The sequence below is a fragment of the Phodopus roborovskii genome, unplaced genomic scaffold, assembly GCF_943737965.1.
Source record: "Phodopus roborovskii unplaced genomic scaffold, PHOROB, whole genome shotgun sequence".
Classification (NCBI taxonomy): Eukaryota; Metazoa; Chordata; class Mammalia; order Rodentia; family Cricetidae; genus Phodopus; species Phodopus roborovskii.
In genome coordinates, this window is record NW_026126616.1 from 2,910,963 (window position 1) to 2,931,427 (window position 20,465).

The 20,465-nt window shown below is 47.1% G+C and overlaps 1 protein-coding gene across 1 annotated transcript in view; it reads left to right on the forward strand.

Annotated features, from left to right (window-relative positions):
* Positions 1 to 582: 582 nt before the first annotated feature.
* Positions 583 to 20,465, forward strand: part of LOC127237827 (tetratricopeptide repeat protein 41) — a 46,576-nt gene continuing 26,693 nt past the window's right edge. The window contains exons 1-6 of the mRNA XM_051206219.1: positions 583 to 1,399; positions 6,080 to 6,260; positions 9,640 to 9,854; positions 14,538 to 14,698; positions 15,652 to 16,090; positions 18,088 to 18,327. Of these exons, the coding sequence (XP_051062176.1) occupies positions 607 to 1,399; positions 6,080 to 6,260; positions 9,640 to 9,854; positions 14,538 to 14,698; positions 15,652 to 16,090; positions 18,088 to 18,327 (2,029 nt within the window). The 5' untranslated portion in view covers positions 583 to 606. The remainder of the gene's footprint in view (positions 1,400 to 6,079; positions 6,261 to 9,639; positions 9,855 to 14,537; positions 14,699 to 15,651; positions 16,091 to 18,087; positions 18,328 to 20,465) is intronic.

Below are 20,465 nucleotides of genomic sequence, written 5' to 3' on the forward strand. Positions count from 1 at the left end.
TGTGTGAGCTTGCAGAACTAAAGATAAAATAGAGCCACAGAACCCCTTCAGGCTCCTGGATTCTCCTGTGCTGGCCTCCACTTCATACCTGCTTTCATACCTGCCTTGGCCCCTCACATGAGCTCTCCCTTGGTTGCTGTGGCTTGGCTCCTAACTATGTTAGAGTCCATCGGTGGACCTGCCTGCCTTTTCTTATTGTCAGCGTTTCAGCTTGCTTTAGCTTTTTTGTTTCTAAGGGACAGCGTAGTGGCTGGCTAGAGGACCTGGGAAGGTGGACTGGGACTCGGGGAGAAGGGAGGCCTGTGTCCTTTTCCCCGTCCATCTGATGAGCTGTTAGTTCTTCAGCTAAAGCTCTGTGGGGAGTCAGGGAAGACACATTGCCGGTAATTCTAAAATAATCTGTTTTGCCCTTTTCTGCCCTTACTTAAACTAGATCGACTGTGGCATCTCTTCCTCAGAACACATTCAACGACAAGATTTGCATAAAGCTGACTGGTTGTTATTAGTGCTATTGAGGAGGGGACCCAAGCTGTGGACCTTGGTGACTGGGCCAGGATAAAAGGTGTCTTATTCCAAGTGTGATGTCATCCCTAAACGTGTGAAATAATGAACCAGAAGGCGAATGAGCCTGGAACAAGGTACAACACTCAGCCCATCTTAAAGTACCAGAAATGCATCCAGCCTTACGTGTGCTCTACTCTAGATGACTTCCAAGAAGAGAGAGACTTCTTGGCCAACACCATCTTCCCTCGGCTTAACAACTTCTGCAGCCTCCGGGGCACCTACTTCAAGGCTGTGGACCTGAGATGGTCGGCCGTGAAGGCCCACAAGTCCTTCTCCGACAACCTGTTCCGACAGTATTCCTGCCTCCGCTCACAGCACCTGAAGCTCTGCCTCGACTACGTGGACAGCTGCTTCCCCTTCTTCATCTGCCTGCTGGGGCAGACCTACGGGGACTTCCTCCCCGAATACTCGCCTTTCATGTTCTCCAAAGTGAAGGACTTTGCAAGTTTGTCCAAGGGAGAGCAAAATCTCTATGTTGCTGCAAAAAATGGCTACCCGTGGGTCCTGGAGACTCCCTACTGTAGCCTGACAGAGTTCGAGATCATCCAGGCAGCATTTCGGAAGGAATCTCCATTTCAGTTTTTCTACTTCCGGACAGCGAACTCACTGCTGAGGACTTTCAGCGAGGAAGAAGAAGAAGAAGAACTGACCCCAGCTTCTATGAAGACCCAAGAGGGAAGACTGAAAGTTGGAAAACTCAAGGCTAAGATCATTGGTAAAGGGCTTCCGGTCCGATTCTATAGAGACCTGGACGAGCTGGGTGAGATGGTCTTCAAGGACTGGTCAGCCGTTGTGGAAAAGCTCTACCCGGTCCCTATGATCGTGGAAAACATAGGTCGGTAAATGGAGAGATGGCTAAGTCTACCATTAGCCAGCAGGGCAGTCAGGGGATGTCTCCTGTGCCTTTCTGGAGAAGGAATTTTGAAAAATTTAACTCTGTGTGTGTGTGTGTGTGTGTGTATGTGTGTGTATGTATGTGTATGTATGTATGTGTATGTATGTGTGTGTATGTATGTGTGTGTGTATGTCTGTGTGTATGTGTGTGTGTATGTGTGTGTGTGTTTGTGTGTGTGTGTGTGTGTGTGTGTGTGTGTGTGTGCGCCCACCCCCATGGTGCCTTTGCAGGGCAGAGGGCACTTTGGGGAGTCGGCTTTTGCCTTTTGCCTTGCTGAGGTAGCCTCTCATTTCCGGTGTTCTGCACACTCCAGTCCATCTGTCCCACAAGTTTCCTGTCAGTTCTTCTGTCTCCATTTCCTTTCTCAGCCCAGGAAAGGAACTTTCCAGTAGGTAAATATACTTGTTAAGCATTTTAAATTATTACCTTAATCTTGTAGCATATGTTGCTCTCTTTAAAAATTATTTGTGTGTGTGTGTGTGTGTGTGCACGTGCCTAAGTGCATGCATGTGCACTGTGTACATCATGCAAGAGCCTGAGGTCAGTAGAATGTGTCAGGTCCCCTAGAACTGGAATTACAGGCAGTTGTAAGCCACCACGTGGGTGCTGGGAACTGAGCCTTGGTCCTCTGCAAGGGGACTTTGGGAACTGAAAAGAAGAAGCTGGCCATGGATGCAGACATTGTTAGGAAGAGCTGGCCATGGACGCAGAGATTGTTAGGGAGAGCTGACCATGGATGCGGAGATTGTTAGAGAGAGCTGGCCATGGACGAGGAGATTGTTAGGAAGTTACAGAGCTCAGAAGACCCAGAACATTGGCCTTCGCTTGTAGGTCTAGAGGGGCGTTTTCACCCAGGGTAGATTTTGTCCCCTCTGGTCTCATCTGCAGAGAATCTTGGTTATCATAAATGAAGGAAAGCACCCTGTGTCTAGTGGGTATGTAAAAGCACATGGGGGCCTCCATATTGAAGGGCTGTCTGGTCCCAAATGCCATTGGTGCCACAGTTGGGAAAAGAAGGAATCTTCACTGTCTGATGACATGTGTATAGTGTCACATTTAGTCTCTACCGTGTAACCCTTGAAGGATAACATTCTGGCCTCACAGATGAGCAAGCAAAGCCGCCATACAGTGGCAAAGTGTCTTACATGGCTACAAAAGGACCAGTCCAGGTCTTGAACTCAGGTCCCTCTGATTCTCAAATCCCTACCTGTAGAAGGAATCCTTTACTACTCAGTGTAGGCCATGGACTAACTAATATTCCATTCCAGGTCTGCTGAATTACGTTTTAATGAGCTGACTGGGAGGGAAACACTGCCCCACATCATAGTACCTCAAAAACACAGAGAGATTATGTGAGTTTTTGAAAGCAATGTCCTGTGTGCATGCGTGTGGCAGATTGAAAGCCAGCAGCACTGAATAGTGTGGCAGAGGCTCTTCACCCAGACAAGCTTCAGGACGGATCTGTGAAGAAAATTCACCAAGCAACATGAGAAGTGATATGTTCACTTGCATGTGGTATTTTTAGGGGATAAGAAGATGACTCTGTTTGGTCCCATGCTCAAGGGATGACACACAAATGTTACAGTTTCTAACATAAGGACTATTTAATGCAGGTGTGCAAAATGAGAAATGATATATTCTCAGATCCTTTCTGGGACCAGGTAGTCATGAGACCTTGCCATGTGATTAGGTGCAGATGGATGGGTGTTGACGCTAAGAATATTGACCCACACTGTAGCACCTTGCTGGTAACATGAACCTGCTTGCAGGCCAAACCATTAGGGGCCCCAGAAGAGAATATTATTATCAGTTCTGTCAATCAAAAAGGAGAATTGCAGAGTCTGGGTCCCGTTCCATCCCACTGAATTAAAACTTGCTTACAGGACTGCAGGAGCAGGGCTCAGTTCTGGTTTGTGTGGGCTTCCTCTTGGTACTCACATGGTATCCCCGGGCTTGGGTCTCAGTGTTTCTCAGCTGGGATCTGCTGTCCTGATGTGGGCTCAACCCCTTGAATTCCCCAGTCAGAAGAGCTGACTCTGAGGCTTAGAATTGTGTCATTCTGTCTCTGAGAGCCTGAGCTGGGCCGTATGTTTGTATTTGACTCAGTCACTGGTGCCAAACACAGGGTGATGCTCTGCTGAGATAGTCCCGAATATGGGAGCTGAGACTGAATGACGCTAATCCAGTGCTGCTCCTGGGATGAAGCAGAGGCCAGGGGATGTGAGGCAGCCAAACCACAGACCAGATGACTACTGTGGGGGTAGGGTTTTAGACTCTTGGTACAGACCTGTGCTACATCCTAGAGTTTTTATTTCTAAGCTGTTGAATTTACCACGTTACTATTGATAAGCATTGGTTTCTTGTATAAAACAGATTGACAGTAAATACCTGGAAAGTAATAATAATAATAATAATAAAAAAGTGAGGCATCTAAACAAATGCCCAGCACATGTTAGCCATGGGAAATTATTAAGACGAATAACAACAAACGGCATCTGGAAGAATATCTACATTTGGCTAAAGTGTGAAATATGGCTAATATTAATATTTTTTTACTGATATCTTTTTTTGTACTTTTAATTCTAAATTACACGTATGTATGAGTATGCTGTGTGTGGGTATTGTGAACGTGAGTGCAGGTGCTCTCAGATCCCCTGGAGCTGAAGTTAAGGTAATTGTAAGCCACTTGAAGGGGGTGCTGGGAACTGAACTCAGGTCCTTGGCTAGAGCGGTATGCACGCTAACTGCTGAGTCATCTCTTAAGCCTCTAGGCTTTATTTTTAAATGGATTTATGTGCACTAAATGAATACGAAGATACATAACGGGTTATGTAAGTTGTTTATATTATATATAATTATAAATGTATAATTAACATAATTATAAATTACTTATAAAATGCTTTAGAAAGAAGTGTTAAATGACCTCCTCTTGTATCTTTGGGACCCTTTAATAACTCAAGTGGAGTCAGGATCTCAGTTTACAGCTAGGACAGTAGAAAACCGTTCAGTCAGCTGGTAGCTCCTGAAAAGCGATGTAGAGTTGTCAGTGTATATTCGTGTGTGTGTGTGTGTGTGTGTGTGTGTGTGTGTGTTCACGTGTGTGCAGGTACATGTAGCAACTGGGGGTCAACGGCAGGTGTCATTCCTGAGGATGCTGATCACCTGTTTCAGTTTGGACTTGACCCTTAGAAGTTTCAACACACATGGATGAAAATGCTGTAACAGAACCCATTCTTTGTAAGCTAACTTTAAAAATAAAATTGAAACACTTCTACTATTCATGGAGAAACCCAAGTGAGTGAAGATTAAGGTTAGTTCAAGAGAGTTGTTGGACTTTAAGGGCCTCCTAATTCTGTTGAAGCTCTTGAAACTTGGAGCTGGTGTTGGCCAAACTAAGTCTGTTCTGACCCAAATCTCAACCACAGGGAAGACCAGTTAGTTACTGAGGTGTCTTTTGGGAATCTACCAGGCAAACTGTTATATTTCATACTTTGATATTATCCTCTGTAAGGAGTAGGGTTTTTCCTCCCGCCTCTGGTCTGGTCCCGCCGCCGTGCCCCAAATAACACACCGAGACTCTGTATTTGATATAATGCTGTTGGCCAGGTACTAGTTTCTTATCGGCTAGCTCTGTCTTAATTATTAACCCATTTCTATGTATTTCCACGTGGTCTTACCAGGGAGAGGCGGCTGGCGGTTCTGCCTTCTCCAGACTCTCCATCTTGACTCCTCCTTACCACTTTCTCTTTCCTCCTTGTCTCCTAGTCCCTCCTCTCTTGCTTTCCTATTGGCCAGCAGTGCTTTATTCATTAACCAGTATGAGAAACACATTTACAGACTGACATCTCCCATCATCCTCCATTCCCCGCCTCCCACTGCCGCCACCAGAGTAACCCTGAGGGATATGTGTCTCTCCAAAGAGTGCCCTGACCCTAACCAGGCAGTGGGTTTAGAACGGAAGTAAATTGGAGCTGGAATGAGCATTAGAGATCATCTGGTCGCCTGGCCCTCCATATTTACCAGAATTTAAAGGACTTTCTCAACGGCAGAGCTGCACCTATCTATGCCTGTGGTTATTGTCCACGCTGGAACATTTTACCTGAAAAAAAAAAGTTCTGCTCCCCAACCTGTGCCACGGAGGACACACATGTACACACAGATCAGAAAACGGAACCTTTGTTCAGTTAGCCTTTGTTTTTACCCTTGTTGATATCAGGTCATGAAAGTTGGATTCCATGCACAAACAGCACAGGGGAAGATAAATGGTCGTCCGTGGCGGTGGTCCTCAACCTGTGGGTCATGCGGTTGCATATCAGATATTTACATTATGATTCATAACAGTAGCAAAAGCACAGTCATGAAGTAGCAACGAAATCATTTTATGGTTGGGGCCACTCTAACACGAGGAACTGTATGAAAGGCCTTCACAGCATTAGGAAGGGCGAGAATCCCTGGTGTATGGTTTGCTTTCGCTATTTTATGTAAAATACAGGGTAACCATGGAGAGAAAGCGATGTAGACACAGGAGGGAGGATCCCTTGCTGAGCGTTTAGAAGAGTCACAGGGAACGGGAGGCGTGAACCCACAACTCTAACACGTTCCTTATCTTTCCCTGTTCAGACTACAAACACAGTCTTGAGTGCTTGTATCATGAAGAGTTTGCTGAGAAGTGCAAGCAAGTCTTTGTTATTTCCAAGGAGTCAGACAGGGCCTTTGAAACCCTGGAACAATTTGCCTTAAAAGACATTGAACTTGACTCTGACAGTGGCGTAGCAGGTTCGGGGTTAGACTCCATTCTCAGGTAAGAGGTTCAGAAATCCTATCTATTTTATGGGGCTAATGCAGCCTGACTTTGGTAAATGTGAGCCTCCGAGTCCAGAGTGTCTAGCATCCCTTTTCCGGTAACTTTCTGTAAGAAAGAGCCAGTGAGAGTCTACACTCGAGATACCTTAGCAACATGGCTACCTGAGCCAGACCTGAACTGTGACAGCACCAGTAGACATTTTAATGAGGAAGCAGGAAATCTCACGGGACCCCACGCCTAGTGGCTACAAGCCACTAACTACTGCTGAGAGAGGGAGGATTAGACTTCCCTGTGAATGAGCCTTCTAGTTTGTTATCTAATACCAAGTGTTCAGGCCTGAAATCACATACACACATGTGACACTAAACCAACTCAGCAGGCCATACTTATGTATTTATGCATAAATGTATACACACACAATAATAATGAAGGAGAAGAGGTTATGAATTTAAAGGGATAGGGAGTGTTTTGTGAGTGGGAGGGGAAGTTGTGTAATTATATTTTAATTTGTAAGAGGTGCAACTATTTAAATAAATATTTAAATAAATTTAAATATAATATTTAAAGAAAGAAAGAAATAAAGAGAAGGAAAAGGACCGTGGAAGCTATGCTTCAGTTAGAATGTTAGCGGTCACTCGGCTTTCTTGAAACTTTTCCGCGTTTCACAGCTCTCAAGATGAGGACCGGCACTTTTTTCAGTCTTATACATCAAAATTTGCTTAACGAATCCCTGAGAGCTGTGGGATGGCTGCAAGCTAAAGAAACTAGGGCAAACAATGACATGCTTTGATAATACTATGTCATTTACAAAGAGCTTCTACATATATCATTATAAACTATATTAATATAGTCACCAAGCACTTACTAGGATACGGACCATGTCATATTTGGGCTAATAAGGAGTCAAGTCCTTTTTGGTTTATCTGGTGTCCTGCACAGTATAGACAACCCCTATATCTCTTCCACCAGTGGTGACTGTAGACCCCTATTTACTGCCCACAGGCACTGGCCAGATGAGAGCTGGGGTTGTCTACAGTGTCCCTCTGAGTCTCCTCTGGCCCTTACTGTACATCTCTTTTGTTTTGTAAGAATCTTGTGATTTGAAATGGAGCCACCACGGCTGGGATGGTACGGGCTGGCCTTTGCAGTTCCTAGGCTCAATCCTCGCATTGCAGGCCACTCAGAGTGACCAGCGAGCTTTCTGGAGGCTCTGGGTGCTCATGCTCGGTCACTACAGCATTATACTCGGCCAGTGTTTTTAAGACTATAGGAGAACACGTAGGCGATGGGCTAAAAATCTTAGGCTCGCATAGGTGAGTCCTCACACAGAGGCAGAGAGTTAGAGAGTGAGGTTGGAAAGGAGGGTCTATTAACAGGGACAGAGGATTTCTGGGACACTGGACATGTTCTGGAATTAAATAGAAGTGATGATTATAAAGCCTTGAATAGTGAAAATCAGCTGTTTACTTCAAAATTGAGGTTTTTGCTTTGTAGATTATCATTGTGTTTATTATTTTTGAATAGTTCATCATCCAAATAAATTTTGTTGTGCTTGAAGAATTTAGATTGGACCTAGTAAAAGCACAATGATTACATAGTCTTTCTAACTGTATGGGGACATTTGGGGCTCTGTTTGTTTTACCATCTGGAACAGTGCTCTGTACTGCGTGTTCCTGAACACTGTGTGTAAGTCAATAGAAGAATGTTCTTTGTTCTAAGGTGCAAAGCATGGCCGAAATACCAGATTTTTTCCTTTACTTCTCTCTTTCTGTGTCTTTCAGACTTGACCTCACTGTGTAGCCCTGGCTGGCATCAAGCTCACTGTAGTCTGGGCTGGCCTTAAACTTCTGGCTGTCTTTCTGTCTCTGCCTCCTGAGTACTGAAATTATAAGCATGTGCCACCATGCCAGGTCATGCATCATCTTTTTATGAATAGATTTTTTTTGTAAGAATGCGGGGGCGGTGGGTGTCAGTGGTGGTGGTGCACACCTTTAATCCCAGCACTCAGGAGGCAGAGGCAGGTGGATCTCTGGGAGTTTGAGGCCAGCCTGGTCTACAGAGCAAGTTCCAGGACAGCCAGAGTTGTTACACAGAGAAACCCCAAATCCAAAAACCACATACAGACATTCATACATATTAAGACTGTTTTCGTTTTTTTAGCAGAAACCATGGTGATTGTCTCTGTTTATAAGGATGTAACACGTTTGTATTTGAACTCACTGATGTGACCTGCGTGGCGTCAAGTGCAGTTTCAGACTCATAGGGTACTACAGTGAACAAAAGAGCTGAAATCCCTGCCTCTGTGGCATTTGACCTCTGGCACGGGACTAAGCCCCATGTAGGAAGAGCGTGCGGCGTGCTCCGTGTAGGAAGAGCGTGCGGTGTGCTCCGTGTAGGAAGAGCGTGCGGTGTGCTGCATGCCTTCAAGGCCAATGCAGCAAAATGTAACCCTGAAAGGAAGCAGGCCAAGTGATAGGTGAGGGAAAGCCCTAGGGACAAGGTGATGTTTGGGTAACTAATAGAAATAACTGAGGCAGCCGGCTATGCAACCATGGCCTGGAAAAACATTCCAGACAGAATAATTGTAAATACAGAAGCCCGGGGCTAGAGAAATAGGGAAGGCGCCCGGCAGCCGCAGGGAAAGTGGTGGAGGTGAAGTTGGAGATTAGCTGACTCACGGTCCTCTGGTTTCATGGGTCACAGATGTATTTCGACAATACATATTATATCACTCTGGCTGGTGGCCACTTTTGAAAATCATCGGTGAAAGCGTGGCAGTGGTGGCACGCGCCTTTCATCCCAGCTCTTGGGAGGCAGAGGCAGGAGGATCTCTGAGTCTGAGGCCAGCCTGGTCTACAGAGATAGTTCCAGAAGAGTCAGGGCTACACAGAGAAACGCTGTCTTGAAATCCTCCACCCCCCCCCCAAAAGAAAATTATTGTTGAAGGGATTTAAGTGACAGAGCATTGATTCCCAATTCCTATCAACGAAGACTAAGTTATTGCAAAACAACTTTCTAATGGCTGAGAGTTTTCCTTTCAATGAGTTTTTTTTTTTTTTTTTTTTTTTTTAAGCAGTCCTCTTACATGGCTGAACTTGAATTCTGGCTCATGTGTTCCATTTATTCATTCAACATTTGATGTCAGGTGCTATCCTAGTCAATAACGCCTCATGATATTCAGTGTCAGTGGAAAAGCATCACACACTCTCATAAAAACCGAGCTGCAGCTCCAAGGAGGAGCGACTTCTCTGAAGCCTGCTGACTCAGGCCGGAGCATCATATCTCTCAGAGAGAAAGTGCACCCAGGGAAATGTCTTCCCTCCTTCTCTGTCTTGGTAAATATCCGTGCCTGCCACTTGCCCTTCTGTTTTTTCAGAATACACTCTCTTCCGACTTATAAGTCTATTTTGCTCTTGTCTGGAGAACGAGGCTGTGGGAAGTCCACTCTGATCGCCAACTGGGTCAGTTATTTCAAAAACAAGTATCCCGGAGTGTTGATGATCCCGTACTTTGTGGGGAGCACGTGTGAGAGCAGTGACATCATGTCTGTGATCCACTACTTCATCATGGAGCTGCAGCACAGAGCCCAAGGTAAGAGAGCCAGATGGGCGGGGACAACACAGCCCGCCCACAGCCCGCCCGCCCGCCCGCCCCTCCCTCGTCTCTCCATTCTTTCTGCGCTCTGAGTTTACTTTATTTTTACCTTACATGCATTGGTGTCTTTGCTTGCATGTATGTCTGTGTGAGGTTGTCAGATCCCCTTAAACTGGAGTTGCAGACACTTGTGAGCTACCATGTAGGTGCTGGGAATTGAACCGAGGTCCTCTGGAAGAGCGGCCAGTGCTCTTACCTGCTGAGCCACCTCTCCAGCCCCCCACTTTTACTTTTTATAAATACCAATATGACTGCTTTAGACAGCTCAGGTCACTTGTCAATCTAAGACCAGAAAGTTCTTAAGACCAGGGGGAAAAAAATCGGTTTTGAGAAAAGCATGAATCTTACTATAAAAAGAAAAATCATTAAAACTGTTGTGGCCATCCTTTTCCCGTGTGAATAAAATCAAAGGATAATTAACATAAAAAAGTCTTAAATACCAGCTGAATTAGAAATGAGCAGTTCTTGGACTGGCTGTGGTGGCGCCCGCTTTTAACCCCAGCACTCGGGAGGCAGAGGCAGGCGATCTCTGTGAGTTCGAGGTCAGTCTGGTGTACAGAGTGAGTTCCACAGAGAAACCCTGTCTGGAAAAAAGGACACAAAGAAAGACAGGAGAGGAGGAGAAAGGCCGGGGCCCTTGCCCGCCCCTGGGCTGGTCTCCCCTGTCTCGGTGTAAATCCCTATGGCCTCAGCCGCATTTCTGCCTCTCCCTTCCTTACTTCCCAGGCAGCAGTCTCTTCCTGAGTCACAGGCAGAATCCCTCCCGACGGCGCCTGGAGGAAACGGATCCTTCCTGAACTGAGGCTGCTCGTGAAAGGCTAGAGCAGCGGGTCTCACGTGTCGACCATGTGGCGCTTTAGCACACTTCCTCATGTGCGGAGCCACACAGTTATTTTCATTGCGCCTTCGTACCTGTGACTTTGCTGTGCTATGAACTGTAATGCCATTTTCTGCTACGCAGCCCCTGTGGAGGTGTGGGTGGACGCCCAAAGGGGGCTGGGCCCCCACAGTGGGAAGCCTGGCGAGAGGAAAGACACGAATGGGATAAACGTGCCTGCCTCTTCAGACGGGGCCCGCTCTCCCACAGCCCCAAAGCAATCTACAGCCCTCAGCTCTAGAATGCAGGGAAGCCGGTTTGCAGACAGAGGGACACTTATTACTGGTATTGAGATGGCTGCTGGTTGAGGGCAGTTTGAGAAGTCGCTCAAGAACTGGATGTGGATTGAGGAAAGGGGGAAACTGAGGGCAGTCCCCATATCAGGCTTTGGGGCGGGGGGGGGCAGGCCTGGAGGAAGTCGAGGGTCTGCTTTGGGCGTGTGATGCGCAGATGCAGGGTGAGCCCGCGGTGATGGAGTCATGGGATGCGGTGGGGGCTGTGCTGCTTTCATTCTGTCCTGGGAACCCGAGGACCTGATTTCAAACCTGTGCTATACTACTTACTCATCATACGGCCTTGGCCTTGGGTTCCCATTTGCTTTTTTTTTTTTTTTTTTTTTTTTTTTTTGAGGCAGGTCTCATGTAGCTCAGGGTGGTCTCAAATTTGTTGTGCAGTCAAGGATGGCCTTGAATTTCCAACTCCTCTCCTCAAGTGCTCCAATCACAAACCTGCCATGCCCCGTTTTGTTTTTCTATTTATAAGGTGTGGATATAAAAGGAAAAGTACCTTTTAGGCATTTAAGAGGATTAAGTAGGATAAAGTACAAAAGACAAAGGCATTTTGGCATCGTGTAACACTGCTAAACATTAATGATTGTCATTGCTGTGCCTCTGCCGTGTGTATGTGTGTGTGTGTGTGTGTGTGTGTGTGTGTGTATGCATGCATGTATGTATGCATGTATTCATAGGCACCCTGACTTTCCTTGCTGGTGACAGTTGTGTGTGCTTCTGGGTCCTGGGGCAATCTGCGCGATGCTGCAGTGACTTTGGATGTGTCCATACAATTCATGTGGGGTAGGGCAGGTGTCTGTGTGCCTGGTGGGTCTGTGAGCCTGCAGGCTGAGTTCTCTTTGGTTGCCCTTCCTGGGTCCGTGAAGCAGGGGAAATGTGACCGAGCAGAAGCAGGTGTGACTGTCCCCTCCTATGCTGGCTCATCCCCTAGGTGTTCAATTTGCTAGGCGGCTGGTGATGTAAGCTCTGCTGAACACACCCAGCTATGATTTTATTCCCAAAGTGACTTGTTATTTTAATGAGTGTGCTGTGGGGGTTCGGAAAGCTCCTAATAAAAACAGCTGCTGTTTTTCAAACAAGCAGCTTTTTAGTCTGGAAGGAGCAGGACAAAGCCAGGCGAGCCTGTGAATACAAGCATCTCTTCACTGCTCCGTGAGAGCGCCTCTTCTCATTCATGCTGGAGGCCCAGGAGAGGAGGCTTTGAGCTTGACTCACACTTCCTTCTGGCTTCCCTCTTTCCTGAGTAAACTGAGTAAACTCAAGCTCTTTTCCCTGTTTTTCACCTGTAAAACCCACCCCCTAGGACTGTGAGGACGGAAAGATTAAAAGTGTGAAGGATTGACAACGGCACCCGGCACCCTGCGGCTGTTATTTTGCTGTTGTTACTGGTCAGTGCGAGTGGCATCCCTCCCTGAGTTGGATAAAGAAGCAGAAAGGCACACGGTTAAGGGAATCGAGACTCCCCCCGCCCCCCCCCCCCGTTAAGGTGAAGAGAGACTGCCTTAGGAGCGTCTGTGTGCTGTCACCGCCGCTGGGTTAGGTCGAGGCTGAGGGGGTTTCAGGGCTGCCTGTACTTCACAGCACAGCTGGTTTCCTGGAGATGTGGGTGCAGGGGTCAGAAATGCAGCTGAGAGAACACAGGTGCACGCTGCAGCTACTTCTGCCGGCCTCCCTGCGACTCACTTCTGTTCTCTGCGTCTGCAAGCATTTCTCTGTGAGACGTGAGCAGGGGCCCTTCCTTTCTGGGACACCAAATGCCTCACGTGACCTATTTCTGTTTTTCTGGCCCCAGCCTCCACCAGGACAGTGTCTGGTGGAGGCAAACTGTCACTATCAGGCCCTCTCGGTATCCTGTCCCCTCCCCTGCCTTGCTGGCAGCTGCTGTGACTTGCTTTGCAGAGTCAAGCTTTTTATTGGTGCAATTCCTCTCCAACCATGTTCCATAGTGTCGGGTGGCAGCTCTAGAAGTTGAGCCCTACAGACTGAAGACTCCCTGAGCACCAGGCATTGTGTGAAGGGCTTCATCAGCACCTTGGTCCAGCATCAGCACCCTGACAAGGAGCCCGGGACTCAGAGTGGCGGCGTCACCAGCTGCTTAGACACGGGTGGAGTGTCTAAGCCCTGGCTCTTGTTACCTTAGAAATTCAACGCTGCACTGTGCAGCCTCCTAGAGGCGACAGAGGGAAACCTCAGCCTTTCGGAAGGCTTCCTCCTTGGTCTTGGCTTTGGCTCTCAGGAGAACCTGCCTGCGAGTTAATGAATAGATGGGCAGTGGACCTCAGCTTTGTGCCCTGGGCCAAGCTCTCTCCTAGCTTGGTCTCTTGTCCTTTGCGCCATAAGTTTGGTTTCTGTGGAGTAGACCCATCACTTCGGGCTCATTCACGCCTCTCCATTTTCTCTGGTGGTGAATTACTTCTAATTCTTTAAGCCCCTGTCCATGGGCCACCCCGACTGTAAGAGGGCTGATGGGCAGCTCTCCCCGTGAACATCACCTTTTTGGTTGCCCGGGACACTTTCAAAGATCCCAGTACTGCACGTGTGTCTCCCTCTGCCAGCCCCTGAGTTCAGAGGTTATGTCCATTCCATTGGTCATTGATATACCTGGCACAGGCATAGACGATTCCCAGCAAATCTGTGTTGGACAATGACCTCCACACACATGAGCACACATAGGAGCACTACACACACACAGAGCAACCAAGTCTGCCTATTGGTAAGTCATTAAGTGGGAATTTAAATATTTGAGATACTAATATTTAAATCAGACCTTTAATAGAGACAGACTGGCTCTTTCCAAACAATGGGGAATGTTTAGGACCATTTTCCAGTACCATGGATAGTTTTTTATCTTTAACATAATTTTAAGAAAAAATAGTTATGGCTACTAGAATGTCTTTTGCTTGGAGCTTTCCTTCACTGTGATGATTTTTGCATCAAACTCCCATGGCCTTTGGACTCCTGGGGATTTGGAAATAGGAGGGTCCCTGAAGTCACTGGTCAGCTAGTGTAGCCGCATATGTGAGCTCCTGTTTTAGAGACAGACCCTGTCCCAAAAATTAAGGCAGAGAGTAATTGAGGAGGACACCAGACATTTACCCCTGGCCTCCAAATACTCAGGCACACATATGTGTGTACACAAGCAACATGTACAAACGCCATACACAGTATTTTTATATGAAATCCTGAAAATGTATTAGAGACATCTGATGACAAATACCATCACTACTTTGGGCCTGAATGTCTTGAGGAAGCCAGGTAAGCATGCACATGCATGTGTTAGCTGCACAGCTGTGAGTGGCACTAACTTCCCAGTCAAGCATGCACATGCATGTGTCGGCTGCACAAGTATGAGTGGCATTAACTAACTTCCCAGCCTCTCTGCCCCCGGCCCATCAGCGCCATCTTAGCAGCGGCCGGAACATTTTCACCTAATTTGATGTTCCTGTATTGTAGGTCTGCAGATTGAAATGGATTTTCTTAATGAAGACTCAAATGTCTTGGTCTTTTCACTTCTTGTAGAAGTGTTCATGGCCTCCATCAGCTTAAAGCCATGCATACTTGTGCTAGATGGGATCGAAGAGTTGATTGGCATTTATGGGATTTCAGGTCAGAAGGTAACATCTTTTTAAAAGAACACTTATTTTATGAAAAAAGAAGACCCGTTTATTTAGGGTGTATATAATACATTTCAAGTGTGTTGTGTTTCTAGGTGCATCTATTGTTGGTTTTAACTAATGCATTCTGTTTTATCAGACACATATTTACATGGCATCCACCATAGGCTGGGTACCAGCTTCAAATGTATCAACATACTCTTTTTGTCTCAGAATCAAAGGTCTGGTGTGTACACAGATGTTTAAAAAGAGACTATTCATCCTTGGTTGGGCAGAGGGCAAAGAGATGCTAGGTGTTGTCTAAGGTTCAAAGATAATTAATTGGTGGCATCAGAGTTCAGACCCAGGGTGCCAGTGAGATGGCTCAGTGGTAAGGGTGCCTGCCTACTGCATGACCGACAACCCGAGTTCAACACTTGGGATCCTACAGTAGGAGGGAACTGACTCCCAAAAGTTGTCCTTTGACCTCTTCACCTGTGCTGTGGTACCTGCCTGCACATACAAATACACATGTGCACACAAAATACAGATATGAGCGTGTAATTGCAATTTTAACAACAATCAAGAAAAGTTCATATTGTAGTTTTACTGCAAAAAGGGACAATTCTTTGCCACAACACACGGCCTTCTTATCTTGTTAAGCAGTTCAGTTTGCCTTTTGTTAGATTCCTCTGATTATTGCTGTAGGTTATTCTTCAAAGGTTTGAGATTTTATTAAATTGTCTGTGGGCACCTATTTTTAAGAGTTCATTTGCACTGTTAGACTTATCGTAGATGCTTCAGTCAAATGCGGTTTCATTCTGTGTGAATTTGTATTTCTCACTACCAAATGCTTTCCTAATCAAGTTACTCTTAGGTGACCATAACCCACTCACACCCAATATTCCCTCGAAGTTTGAAAACCCTCAGCAAAGTAATTTTAAGACCTTTAAAGTTTTCAATGTCTCCAATAGGCGAAAGACTTCTCGTGGCTGCCTCGCTCGCTCCCTCCCCATTGTAAATTCATTCTGAGCACCATCTCCTCCAGCCTGTCCTGCAAGTCGCTGTGCACACGCCCCGATGTAAGGACTGTGGAGTTCTCGGGCATGGGGGACGAAGACACGAAGTTCAGCATCTTCAGAAAACATCTTTCCATTCATGACCAAGAACGCTTTGAGCAGAGCAGACCCATTTTGAGGAAGAAACCAAACCTGAACCCTCTGAAGCTCGCAGCCATAGCCAAGGAGCTTCAGGAGTGCAGGATCTACCGCAATGAGTTCCAGTGTCTGAGGGAGTACTTGGAGTCAGCCTCGGTGCAGGAGCTCTGGGAGTTGATTCTGAAACGCTGGGTTGAAGATTATGGCTGGAGTTTGAAGCATAAAGAGACCATAGACGCGGTGGCTTCAGGAAAAGGTTTGGGCAGGGTTGGGGTCCACAGGGACAAAGGCGGTGGTGTACGGTTGCTCAGGAGAAGGGTCTGTGGAGGGAAGTGTCATTAGAAATACAAGACTTCATTAGATTTGAGTTTCAAATCAACAACCCATAACATTGTAGGGGGGGGGCGGGAGATATAAAAAGAAAAGATAGTATTCTGGGGGCCGGAGAAGCGCCTTGGCAGTTCCGAGTGCTCACTGCTCTTGCAGGGGACCCGAGTTTGGTTCCCAGCATGCACTTCAGGTGGCTCAGTTACCTCTTAACTTCATTTCCTGGAGACCTGATGCCTTCTGGCCTCTGCAGGCACCTTCATTCATGTGGTGCACGTAAACTCATGAAGACACGTGAGTCTTTAAAATAAGTCTTTAAAAAAAAATAATACTAGGATAGAAGCATGTCTCTCATATTTCATGGGATATACTTAATCATTCATTGGATTCCAGAAAAAATAATAAGTATTCTCAGAATAAATATGTCCCAAATATTGCATGGGGGCATATTTATACTAAAGACTGGGTTATCTGAAATTCGTATTTGACTGGGTATTTCTTCTTATGGCTACATTTGGTGACTCTGTCTAGAGAGATGTGTGTTGACTATAAAGAGAACTGCATGAGGCCCAAATTTGAAAATTTTTAGGGCTCTGAAATGTGTGCTTTTATTATTTCTATAACTCAGTATAAACCACAGCCCTGCTTTGGCTGAAGCCTATCCAGTGAATTTAGGCATATTCTCCATGTCTCCAGCCAATGTGGCCTCTTAAAGCCGGGCATTTCAAATACTTTTCATGTTTCTCTTGGATGGAGCCTTGGTGCATGGGTGACTTTGGTTTATCTGTCCCTGCACAGTCTTCTGCCTTGGTAGTTGACCCCAAATGAACCACAGCCCTTAAAGCGTCCCTCCTTTTGTGACTCCTAGGAGCACTGCCTTCTTTTCGAGGTTGTTCTGTCTCTGCTGCCCCCTGCTGGTGCAGCCCCTCACCCTCACCACGGCTTTTGTTTGTTTTTGAGACAGGCTCTATATGTAGTTCTGGCTGGCCCAGAACTTGCTCTGTAGACCAGGCTGGACTTCAACTCACAGAGCTCCACCTGCTCTTGCCTCCTGAGTGCTGGGACTAAAGGTGTGCGCTACCACACCTGGCTCCCCTGGCTTCTTCCGTCCTGATTTCCTCATCAACTGGCTCCTAGATCTTTCTCAGTTCTGCAATGGCTCCTTTCTTCCTAGGCAAGGAAAAAAAAAAAAAAAAAAAAGCTCATCTTGTGAGTCTATTGTTTGTGGTAAAACCTACTCTGGAATTTGTTTAGGACATCAACCATCAGTCTTTGAAAGTTTTTAATCCTCACACGCTGTTGTCTGTACTGTAGGCCTATGAAGTCTGGTTTGAGGCATGCTTTCTCCTTGCTTTGTTTCTGCCGCATCGTGGAACCTAGATTGGAACGGGATTGGAGAGGCGGATGAGTAGTACAGGGTACATCGATTACCACTGAGCTACATTGCCCCACCCAATTTTCTGGTCAACAGTTTGTATGCCTATCCAAAAAACAAAAAACAAACAAACAAAAAACCCAAAAAACAAAAACAAAAAACAAACAAAACCCCCCCAATGGTTTCCACACGTCCACAGGGTGGAAGGGAGGTTCCCTGGAAGAATCTCAGGGGACACCTGACCCATTCTGTGCAGCTCCATCCCCGTCGTCCCCGCCTGACCCATTCCATGTGGGTGGCCGTACCTGTTCCCATTAGCTGTGACACTTACTCCAGGTGGTGGCTGACACCAGGGGCTGGGAAGGCAGGCTGGGCTCCGTCGCCTTCAGCACTTTCCTGTGGGTGGCTTTGGTCACTCACTGACTCGTTCCTTTGTAAGTCTGGCTGAGGGAGCCATGCGGGTCCCTGACGTGGTGGATGCCCACCCTCACTCACGGACTCACATTCTCTCGTGTTTCTGTCCCCCCCCCCCCCCCGTCGTGGCTGCACAGGGCTGAGCGGCTGGGTGGCGGACGCGCTGTGCCTGTTGTGTATCTCCCATTGTGGGCTGGCTGAGGACGAGCTGCTCCAGCTTTTGGACATGCTGGGCTACAGGAACCACCAAAAAGTGACCACAGTGCACTGGGCAGCCTTCCGCAACGCCACCAAGCACTGGATCCTGGAGAAACCCAACGGCCTCCTCTGCTTCCGGCACCAGTCCCTACGGAGCGCGGTGGAGCACCGGCTGCTGGGTGAGGAGCTGAGTCTGGGAAAATGCTTCAGGGCTAAAGGGAAGGAGCGAGTCTCACACTCGAGAGGAAATGTGTGGGATTTCTCTAGTGGACCTGACTGAGTAAATAAATATGCAGGACGCGGCTGTTCAGGTTAAAAGGGACTGACTTCAGTGGCTGAGCACTCCAGGGTTATTCCCTCAGGGAGCACACCGAGGCTATCTTAGCTCCCTCCAGAGAATTGCCTTGCCATCTTCTAAAAAGGATTAAAAAAAAAAAAAAAAAAAAAGAATTACTCTGGGCGATGGTGGGTGCACACCTTGAATCCCAGCACTTGGGGGGCAGAGGCGGGCAGATCTCTGTGAGCCAGCCTGATCTACAAAGCTCGTTCCAGGACAGGCTCTAAAGCTACACAGAGAAATCTTGTCTGGAGGAACCACCCCCCCCCCCAAAAGAAGTCATGGAATGATGACTTTGGAATCTTACAGAACTGAACGTTTCTTAGGCAAAGTGCTTAACTCCTTTAAAGTCTGTTTCTCACTTTCAAAATGAGGCTAACGATGATATTTACCTTGAGAGTAATGGGGGTGTGTGTAAATATAGCATCCCATCTGTTACCCAGATAGTCTCCATGGCAGCTATTTGATTAACATTCCCTAGCACCTTTGTTGGGCCTGTGTGGACTGTGTGCCATTCCGCATTAGTTTCAGGTCCCCAGTCCCAAGACAGACATAAGGAACCTTCGTTCTCCCAAGCCACTGAGATCAGCCGTTGTCAGTGTAGCCTAGCCTAGCCTACAGCGCCCACGGCAGTAGCTCACGGCGTTCGGGGCTAAGTCTGTCAGTGGGAAGTGTGCTGCGCTTTCTAAGCCCAGGCCAGACCTTTCCTCCCATTCCGTGCGTGGTTGGAGGAGAGCAGTCACTCTCTCTTTTTTTTTTTTAAGTAGCTTCATTTGTCATGTGAGGATTGATAGTCTTCCTCGTGAGACTGTTTTGTAAAAAGACAAAATGAAAGGCAGTGTTAATCTACAACATCCCGCAGTCAACCCAGGGCCTGTGCGGTGCTAACCACATACTCCACAGCGAGCTGCACCCCAGCCTAAAACGCCGGTAACGTTCGCCCCGTGTTAACACTTCCAGGTTTGTCACCCAGGGCACTGTTTGTCAGTTCCCCACCTGGCTTTCTCAGCATACCGCCCACAAAAATGCCATCACCGCACACCGAGGGAGGGGTCTCTTTTCTTCTGCAGGTCCCATAAGCATGGCATCGCCACCACAGCATACAAGCACGTTTGACAAAACAGCACAGGCTCTCTGCAAACGTGTGGGTGACCTGAAGCCACTTCAGCACAAACACATGTTACACAGTGGGTTCTTCTTGCTTACAGTTTTTATGATAACATGGGCTTGGCGCGCCATCTTGCAAGGGAAAGTGTCCAGGAAAAAAAAGTGTAAAAATACTTCCAATATTTTGATTTTCAAGGACAGACCTCACCAGACTCTGGTTATACAAAACTCTAGGCTTTTGAGAGCGTTGTTACTGGTAACCTGTTAGGACTGTTTCCCTTTGGGGACGAAGACGCAAACTCCTGGCTTTGGCCTCACACTCCCCTTTGCTTGCTGAGTGACCACTGCGCCCTCAGGAGATCAGGAAGAAGAATCAGGTCTCCAAAATACTCCCCATCATGCACTAGAGAGTGCTTATGTAGACAGCAGCCATGGCGTGTACTGAAACCAGAACAGTAGGACTGGAGAGATGGCTTTGATTCCCAGCAGCCACATGGCAGTTAACAACAGCTGTGACTCCAGTTCCGGGGGATCTGATGCCCTCTTCTGGCCTTCAAAGGCACTGCACGCACGCGGTGTGCAAACAGGCATGCAGGCAAAACGTCTGTACACATGAAATAAAAAAAAAATATCTGTAACTATCCTTATGTTCCTTTTACCCAGGCACTCTCCTATTCCTTTTTGTATTTTGTTATTTTTGTTATTGTTTTTCAAGACAGGGTTTCTCTTTATAGCCCTGGCTGTCCTGGAACTAGCTCCATAGACCAGGCTGGTCTCGAACCCACAGAGATCTGCCTGCCTCTGCCTCCTGCGTACTGGGATAAAAGGCGTGCACCACCACCGCTCGGCACTCCTTAAACAGAAGAAGAAAAA